This window comes from Pagrus pagrus (assembly GCF_965226575.1).
Source record: "Pagrus pagrus genome assembly, chromosome: 2".
Classification (NCBI taxonomy): Eukaryota; Metazoa; Chordata; class Actinopteri; order Spariformes; family Sparidae; genus Pagrus; species Pagrus pagrus.
This window is the reverse complement of record NC_140186.1, coordinates 12,244,919-12,255,216: the sequence shown is the minus strand read 5'-3', so window position 1 is coordinate 12,255,216 and position 10,298 is coordinate 12,244,919. Positions and strand designations below refer to the sequence as shown.

The 10,298-nt window shown below is 40.2% G+C and overlaps 1 protein-coding gene across 2 annotated transcripts in view; it reads left to right on the top strand.

Annotated features, from left to right (window-relative positions):
- The first annotated feature begins 9,386 nt into the window (after positions 1 to 9,386).
- Positions 9,387 to 10,298, top strand: part of cntln (centlein, centrosomal protein) — an 87,378-nt gene continuing 86,466 nt past the window's right edge. For both annotated transcript variants that reach the window (XR_014623435.1, XM_084364634.1), the window contains exons 1-2: positions 9,387 to 9,673; positions 10,003 to 10,081. Coding sequence is in view for 1 of the 2 variants with exons in the window: in XM_084364634.1 (XP_084220760.1) it covers positions 10,010 to 10,081 (72 nt within the window). In the remaining variant the exon portion in view is untranslated. The remainder of the gene's footprint in view (positions 9,674 to 10,002; positions 10,082 to 10,298) is intronic.

Sequence of the window (10,298 nt, the reverse complement as noted above, 5' to 3'; positions counted from 1 at the left end):
TTCCTACAACATCTGCTGATAGCAACTGAAGCAGGATTTATGTTCTCTATCCTCAGGTTGAGGCACTTTCAAAGTTTATAAAAAAGGGATCAGAATCGTTATTTAAACAACGTCAACACTAAAGCGAAGCATGAGACACAACATCAGACTGAAACCGTGATCTTTGCCTAACCTTAACCAAAATCCTTTTGTTGCATACCAAACCCTGGGCTCAGGATGCAAACCACTGGTGTCTGATATCATAGATCAACCACAGCCACCTCCATGACTTGCTGTCTGCGGAGAAATGCAGTAAAACATTGCCACCGGACATGATCTGGGCAGTTAGGTTTCCCTAAAAACATATTTTGCTTTTTTTTTTTTTTTTAAAAAGAAGAAAAGCTAGTACTATATAAATGTAATTTCTGTCAGACGGGCCCATTTGGGAACCACATTAACGTGCCCGCAGTGACCCAGTCAGATCTGTAACATTTAGACACTGTTAATTGTTGCCAGGCTGATGGTCACATGTAGATACATCTGTGAAGGTGTAACACGCTGATATGCTTTCTTCACTCACTCATGCATTCTGTAATAGTTTTGGATTATGCCATGAAAAATCATCAATACGCTGGTTAATTTAAAAAATGCCAAATAAATTTGATCATCGCTTTCAACTGAAGAGAGCAGGACGCAATGGCACAAGGCAAGAATACCCCCAATTTTCTCCCCCCTCCAACCAGTGTCCTAACCTTTTTTCATTTCCCATGTACACATTAGTAGAATCTTCTTATATAAATGATTTTAAAAACCATAACAGTTACAACCTAAGTAAATAACTAAACAACTTCAGCATGGACACATTATACGGCCAGTGATCACAGACACATAAAGCACTGATTATGACGCACAGTATAGTGCCTTTATGGTTTAAGAGGCTTTATAGTTGTCATAGCAAAATGTGCCAATATGTGTGGCCATTGAGGGCCCTTTTTCCAAAATTTCTTTGAGGGGCCCCAAACATTTGGCTGGTTTGCCTCCCCCGACAGTGCGCCTCTGCCAATAACAGACAGGATATTGCAGTACAAAAATGCCAGAGATCTGTATGACGTATTTCACGCGAGGATGCATATCAGCCGCCTGATCCATCAAATCAGTTTGTAGTCAGTTTTTTTCTATATTTAGCACATAACGACAGTGATTATATATTGTACTGGACATTACCTTCATCACATACAGTAGTTTGTCCACCAGAGAGCACTGGCAAGTTTGCACATATTGTGGTTTTTCATAAATGAACATCTTATTTTGTGTTTATTTAAAAAATAGTGTATAAACATTGTGCTGTAAAACGTGTTAATATCTGTAAAAAACAAAAACAAACAGCCGTTATCAGATTGACTTTACTCTGTACCACCTCCTTGGCATTTAAGTCGACACAGCTATTAAATTACACTGTACAAGTAGCCTGTAAAGGCAGCTTGATAGTGACGGGACGTATGTGTTTATTTGTCCCTGTGACAGGATCCCACTGTTCACTAATTATCCAGCGGGACCACCGATAATGAGCTATTGAACCTGCTACTGAAGTGGTCCACCTCCTGGGAAGGCCATCAGCAGCTGCAGCGCACTCGTGGATCCATCAAATCCACCGAGGTCCTCCTGTTCATTAAGTTCCTCTCACTAGAGCAGAGAAAAGTCCAGAAAGGTCAGTTTGACCATCGCCGGGAGCTCTGAAGAGTTTTTAAAGGATCGGTTCATACTGTTCTCTTCACCAATCAGGAGACTTGTTAATGCTTTTTTTTTTATTACTTCTGGCTGTAATGTGAGAGTTCTGATGTATTTTATTAGATAAGTTATGTGCAACCACTAAGTCAAGTTCATTTATAAATGGAAGCTGAGAAAGGTCGCAGATACAATTTTATTTTTTTAACTTAGTTATTGCATTATCTCGAGATAGCAAATCTCATTTTCTCAAGATAGCAGGTTTTTTATTTGGTTATCTTGAGAAAACAAAGGGACAATTTTTCAAGATAACGAGATAATTTATTATGAGGAAGTGACTCCATAAGATTGATAGGAGTGGACCATGACAAACAAACAGTTTCGGAGGTTCAGAGAAAACTATACTGTATGAACTATTCACCAAATTCTGCCATTTGTTGTAAGAATGTGTTACCTAGTGATTTGATATGAGGGTATTTACATGATAGCTTCTTGCTGTAAGGGACAAGCGAAACAATAGAGAGCCTCGCCTCCTTCCAGTGGACCGCCATTGATGTACTTATTTCAGAAAACACATGTGAACTGCTTGAATTGTGCCATGAGTTACACATATGATGTTTGTCAGTTTAAAAGATAATTTCTCAACTGGAGGAAGTCATACTTCATCATAAAACTAATGAAATATAAGTAAGTGAAAATATGTGATTAGAAAGACTACACACCCAACAGTCGTGTTAGTGACGTCGTCTTCATTGAACGGTCACCAAAATCTGTAACTGAAAACGTATATATACTCCTGTATATTAGCTAGCTCACAGAAGTGACTAACTTTCCTTTCACATCCTACCCAGCTGTGAATACGGCCAGATCTTTTGTGTTTTTCACCTTTGTCAATACTTTTTCTGGCCATGTTGGTGATGGTGACGTATATTGAGCAAGACGATGTCGTTCACTGAGCTGTTTTACACAAAACCAAATGATATTTTACTGTCTTACGTTAAACTACGCCTTTCTTGACTTGCAAAGTGATTTTTTAAATTGACAAACATCATATGTGTGACTTTGCCTTTCTATACTGTAAGCAGCTGAAAATACTTTAATTGCCATTACTGTAAAGTGAAGAGACACCGTACGTTATTGCGAGAAGGCCTTTTGTTTTCTTGTGACAACAGGCTGATTGTCTCGTTATCTCGAGATAACCCAATAATTAACTTGCGCTAAATAAAAAATAAGTAAACTGCCATTCTCGGTTTCCGTATATATAAGTCCTCAAAAGACAGAAAACTTAAACGGTCAAACGTGCTGATCATTTCAGACATTAGATATTTGATTTTAAAAGGACGAAGAGATTTAATGAGCAACACTAAAGAAATGTTACACTTGTGATACAGAGACGATTCTATATGTACATATTTTTAGTTTGATTTCTCCTAAGTCATAGAGAGGGAAGCACAGGTGCTGGAAATAAGACAAATACTTTTCTCATCTAAAAGCTGTTTTCCGACTGGACGACATTTACTCAGGGCGATCAATGTCCCATGTCCTTGGTCTCCTCTCTCATACTCAAGGGAAATATGAACTTAAATACAACCTCACCACCTTAATTTACCCTTTCACCAAGCAAAGGACAAGCTCTCGAGCAAAGAGCTCAAGGGAAATAGCCTGACTCCTTGTTCCCACAGACCCTGGGGGGGGCTAACCGGGGTTGGGATGGCACGGTAGTTGGGTGAGCCGTAAGTGAGTGTGGCCCTTGTGGCACCGTAGATACACACAGACACACACAGACACAGCCTCTAAGAGGTGGGTCTTGTGTGGATCAATTCCTCCTTTATGAGGGCTCTCGTCTGTTGAAGATAGGACCAGAAGGTCATCAGATGGGAGTCAAACAGAGGTCCACGCCATCTCATTGGGGCAGGGGGTTAGGACATGAACAAGGGGGCTTGTACACACAGCATGTGGCGAGGGGGGCCTTATGGGAGGTCAGCGACGTCACACGCATACAGGAATGCACATGATGGCTGTGTGAGGTTTGTGAGGAGGGAAGGTTTTTAGCTGGAATTGTCTGATTTAGGTGCACTGATATTGTATGTCTACAGGCTGAAAAAGAGGGAAGAGAAGCTGTAATCAATGGTTTCTCTGTCCTGGGGTTTTGTAAGGCAGTCCAAGGTCTCACAGGATTCAGCATGAGGATGGCTCATGCTCGAGGTCAAGAATGGCTGATAATTCTCCCACGGACTCCAGTGAGAGATATAATGCCCCTCCTCGGGGCATCACTTGAATAGAAATGTGTACAAACAAGTTTAAAAATGTCAGCAATTGAGCGTGAATTTAGCGAGCGATTTCAAAGGTTTGTGATGGGCAATTTCAATTTCAAAAGGCACCCAGTGTGATAGCAGCTTATTATTATCTAATCACCTTCAACAAGAGAACATCAGAGACTTAACAAATAGAGTCGTCAGCCGTGCTACAGTACAAAGTGACTACGTTCAAAGACTTAATGTAACTCTCACATGTTGGAGCCTGTCTCATTTCCACGCAGGGGGAGGGATGTTCTGCTAAACACTGTGCAGGTTTGACATCCCAGACGGCATTTGTACCATCAATGTTCCTTTAAAGCTGGGGACTTGTGACTCTTTAGTATTTATTGTCATCTCCAGCAGTTCTCGGGTTCTTTCCTCCCTCAGCATCAAAGCTAGGCCACATTAATGCAGAGAATATCCCCGCTTACCTGAGGCGGCAGGCGGAGACTGTGCTTTCACAATTCTCCACGGAGTGTCACGCCGCGCCTCTCTTCCTTCCTCTGTCAGCACCGGCACACCGGCGCTTGTCATTTGGTTCTTGAATTTTTCATGCAGGTGCATTTGCATGATCACAATTCTGTGTCACTTCTTCTTCTCCCCCCTGGTAGATTAAATGCAGCCTAGCACTTGAACTTCCCTGTGACTCCGCTGAGGCAGAACAGAGGTGAGACAAGCATGCTCGTTGGGACTGTCAATGCAAGAGCTGTCTTGTTCCAAGGGGTGGCCCATCACATTTTAACAGTTGGGCAATTAGAAACAACAGGCCCACAAAGACTACTTCAAACAGGAGTCGGTTTACATTTGCTACTGTATCGTTTACACTTGCAGCCATACATCCAAGTCAGTCATATTCTGTGCCATCCTGTAAAGAAGATAAGCCATGCTGTGCCATTTTAAGCTGCTTCTCCACCAAATTAGCCCATGTTCTTGAACTGGTTCAAACCAGTCACTGGGATAAAATGTTGGCGGTTAACCTTTATGTAAACCGCTGTTTTGTTCACATTTATACATGTCATAGGCCAAGGACCACACTGACATTTCTACAAAACTTGTCATATCAGGAGGTGGAAGGGATGGCGGTCGAATCACAAGCCGCAGATCGAGACAGTGTTTAAACATTTGTAACTGAGAAAGCAGTTGATCATTTTAAGGAGACCTCGGGACAATTTCCAGGTGTGTTTGTGGCAACCAAAAAAATCAGAACATAAGCACAGCATTGTCACAAAATAACCTAAGGACATGTAAAATTGCAACATGGAGAAATGTGAAGTTGCGACTTATCCGTGGTTTGTAGAAACGAACATTGCTGACATTTATTCTGACAAGTTGACCGGTTCCCTTCCAGATTCTCGGAAGCTGGCGTTTAAGCCAGTTTTGAGCAGAAACATGTTTTGAAGGATTTGTCATAAACAGCGGGCCTTGCATACTGCACAATGACCTGTAAAAGAAAAATACAGCCCACTTCGGTTCCTGTGATTCTCTGAATGGTCCAAATTAGTTTCGCGAAATAGACAGAAAAGGTTCCATGTTGGTGTAAAAGGGGCATTAGTGACAGCTTATTTCATTTGGTTGAGCAGGGGACATACTCTCAGCAAAACAACTTCAGCTGTATAAAGTATTCCACATGTGAACTAATGTAATAAGTGATATTCATAATTTAAAGTTAGGATAACTGTGAAACTTACTGTGGGTCTCTTTTCAGTCACAAAGCCACAATTGCCATGACTTCTAGGTGACAAAATAATGATTGAATGTTGAATTCAATCTTTTGATAATGTGTTATCCAAATAATGCTTATTTAAAGTAGCCTATGTTGGATAAGCTCAATACATATCATTCTTTTTGTGACAGTGTTGCTCCCTTATACAGCAACAATTGGCTACCTAATATCAGCAAATTAAGACATTTACACTCTGCATTTCTTTTAATATTCTCTTAATGGTGTGAAAGTAGGGCCAAATGGCGATACTGTTGCAACATATTACACCCAATCATTAAAAGATTTTGATCATTTTAGTGAAACATTTTCAGGAAAACTCACTTGAAAGAGCTTGAATTTCATGATGAAACAATAAACTGATTTGTAACCTGTTAAAGCTCTTGATGAAAGAAGTAACCACGTAATGACAGAGGTTGAAGTGAGTGTGTGAGAATGATTCTTTTTTTTTTTTTTTGTAAATGGAGGAAGCACGTCATCGGTGATATGAAAGGGCCTTTTATGTACATAACATGCTCCGAGGTCTGGATTAATCTGTCATTAGTAGGACAGACAACAAACACTTGAAAAAAAAAGGAAACACAGTTTGCTTCAGACATCGGAAAAGAGCTGCAACAGGCACTGTCAAAACATGGTGGAACATGCCTGTGTAGAACATGTAAGCGACTGGAAGTGTCTGGGGCCAAATTATACACATTTGATGATGAAAGAGGGGGTAGTTAGAAGAGGATCCCTTTGAGTTCGAGGCTTTCTCACAGAGAATTGTGTTAATTGGATTTTTTATTGACCATATTTTGCGATATTTTCTGCCTCTTAGTTGATCAGTTTCACATTTCTAATGAGAGAAACTGTACCTAAAATGTTAGCACTGCGTGGTTTTGTCTTTTAACAAATATTCAGGACCCTGTTGCCGACGTATGATGGTTATTTTTCCTCATGAGAAGAGAGAAAGAGAGAGCGGCTTCTTCATAGATACCATGTGTCAGTTTGAACAAGGAGCAGGGGGCAGGCAGATGTTGCGCATTATGTACCAGTCTACTGCCTCTAAAATTGTTCCGCAAATGAGGATCTTAATGAGAGGCAGTGTTCGTGGGTCAAGGAACAGCCTAATCATGCTAAGTCAATTGCATCTCTTCTCTTTGTGTGTGTGTGGCTGTGTGTGTGCGTGTAGCACAGTGAGCAGATGAACCAACATTTGTCTGACTGAAGAGGAGTGCCAGTCCTCATATTTCTTCATTTTCCTCTCTCACCCTGTGCTCCAAGTCTGGCTGGACACTTAAGTACATTAACCACACAATATGGAGTTGTCTTGTCTCACCAGCAAAACAGATGTCAAACACACGTCTTTGTTCATTTTCTCTCGCTTTCATCCAGTTCTCAAAGCCCCCGCTATGGATTCAAGGCTCAAAGTGGATCGTGAATAATGTCTTTGACCTTAAAACAGATCATTAAAAACATATAAAACAAGGCAAATATCAGCATGGGTGAGGTATAAGTGTGTCTATTAAAAGAAAAACAACATTTTAAACATAAACTGCCATCAAAAGATCAATATCAGATCTCAGTGTCATTTCTCTTTACCGTCATTCGCGTGGCTGTTGATCTTTGATATAACAACAGAGATTTATAGCCTTGTAAAACAGCACTCGCAGACACAGGGGAACCCTCATACTATGTAGTGTGTGTGTGTGTGTGTGTGTGTGTGTGTGTGTGTGTGTGTGTGTGTGTCATAGCATAATAGCTACACAACACCTTTTCCCTACCGCTGATGTTGCCGTTTTCTATTGCCGTCAATGTATTTTGATACATTGTGATCTCTCTCATACAGTTTTTTTTGGGCATTTTGTTATTCAGTCTTTTATTTTTCAGGCTCAGTATGAATAAAATCTGGATATGATAAACTGAACATACTTCTCTTCTTCTTTAAAAGGACGCTATGCTCTTCAAAGCCCATAAGATGGCAAAATGAGATTTTATGACAAACAATAAATCAAAACCTCACAGCACTTATCATCAAACATGTGAACAGAATGACAAACGCTTTTATTATCAGTATATTGATTAGTAATATAAGTGAGTAAGTAAGTGTGCCCTTACAATTGAATTATCTGAATATAACCAACCGTCAATCATTTTTTATTCACACCTGAGCTTTTCCTTCTGTGACATATCAAAATGTCTTCTGTAAAAAAGAAGAAGAAAAAAACCCTACTACAACAGCAAACTGATCCAAATGAATTTGATACTTCATTAATCTGATAGGTTAAGTGGATTAAAGATACTACATTGCTTGTTAACATGGCTGGCCCTTTTTTGGAAAGGTTGCCACTGTTTATAGTTCTGCCCTGTGCATGCTGGGATAGGCCTAAAGGTGATTAGATGGGTAGAGAAAACAAATTAATCATTGCACATACTCTCCATCCAAAGCATTAGATGATTAATAATTCTTTCACATATACATTAGGCCCATTTATAATTGAGAACCAACAGTTTTGACCCATGGTTTGCTCAGAGTTGGTCTTGGTCAGCTAAAATGTGCTTCTGATGAAAGCCCAGCGTGAGGCATGGGCTGATGAAGAAGTCACCACCAGGGCAATCCACCAGACTGTCCAACAATCATGATCTGATGTCAAATCCTCTGCATCCTAGCGAGGATGGATACTGTTCATGGAGATTTATCAGTTAAGTGGTGTTTAATTACACCACTTAACTGCTTTCTGTTGTGATAAACAGGCTCAACAAATATTTTTTGTAAACATTGTTGAAGTAGGCTGCTAATTTCAGACAAACACAAACACAGACCACTAATTAAACCAACTAATCACAATAAAACATTAGGTTAACTATAAGGTTAATTTTGAAGTCCACACACATTTTGGCCCAGAGTTCCACATTTTATGGGTTGAGCTTGTATGCAAGATTGTATTGTACACGCAACATGGTACAATTTTAGCATCGCCACAATTGTAGCACCTATTTTTCTAAATATACACATACACCTGTGACCTCAACACAATTACATACAGATAGTGTATGCCTTATATCTTAGTCCCTTTAAAAAATCAGCGGGATCTGCACTGTTATCTCCGAGATATATTATTATTATAACTTTATTTTGATGAGCTCCTTATTGAATTTTGAAGTCACACAGCATAGGCGTAATCTCCACCCATTCTCTATTCAGGTGAAATTCCCCATGCCCTTCCTTGCTGAATGAAAGACATTGCCGGAGGAATAGTGCAGGCAGAAATAATATGAAGTTGTTTTTGGCTCACTTGCACTTAAGAAAAAGAGCAGACATGTCCACTGTATTACAAGTAAAACATTTTGCCTGTAGAAGACTCTCTCAGAGTTATTTAGTGAAAATGAAAAAGTCTAATCATCATACCACCATCATACTCTTACCTATTTGTGTGCCCTTCTGAGATAGGAGGGATAAAACAGGTTGGCTGAAAAGTTTAAAAGTTTAAACAAAAAGCACAAGACTAAATTTAGCTTAGGACCACTTGAAACAACCACAGGGACCTCTTTTGGCACCGGGACCCGCCCTTTGGAAACCTCTGCATTTGGATTTTTGAGCGTTCTGCCGTACGTTAACGGCAGCAGTCGTAAAACGACGTGATGACGATGACGCAGAGGGACAGAGACGGAAAACGGCGGTTCGTTTGAAAGCAGGAAAGCGTTCCTGTAGTTATTGACAACGGAGTGGTTCATTGAGAAAGTTTGTTTTGGTTTTGTATTAAGAGCAAAAGAGCTTGATTTAAGTAGTTAGTTAAACTCTGCCGGTGAAGCATGTCGTGACGTTGTCCGGGGCGCTGACTTTACACCGGAAGGCTGTCAACAGCAGACAAGAAACGGGAAATATGAATGTTTGTTGAGTGGCTAACGTTAGCTGCGTTAAAGCCTCTGCTACAGTGTTGACGTCCGCCTGATTAGCAAGTTATCGAAGCAGGTAAGGTACTAAATGTGTAAGGTTACACTTCAAGAGCTAAACAGCGTCCAGTTAGCTTCATTGTCTCATTCTGTGAGGGTGCAAAGGACACGAAACTAGTTTATTTAGCTAACGTCAGATGACAGGTAACGCTATGCATCCCTGTCGATACTGCTTTTAAAAAGACCATCTCGTTTCCAACTGAACAGTGTTATCGCCGCTTAATACGAACAGGGTGACGAGATGATAGCCTGCCATCTGTATAATCTTCTTTATCCACTGCCTCAAGTGTTATTTCTCGCATGAGAGGCTCCGAACTGATGTCAGTTGTTATTTTGCTTCATTTTTAGCCCCAAAATGTCCGACACTCACATCCTGGAGTTGGAGGAGCAAGTAAAGAGTTTATCAGACGAGTTGATGCAATGCCAGGTATGTACTGAATGTGTATTACAAGGATGTGCACACACTAACCCACTCGTTTAGTAGTAGCCTATCTACTATCTGAGGAATGGGTAAAACTATGAGAAACACAAATGGTTATATCTTGCTTTCTTATGAACTATCAATTATCATGAAATTGCTCGAAAATAATCACATCAATCACATGACCTAATCATAAGCAGTTCATCCAACAAATGTTAAAAAA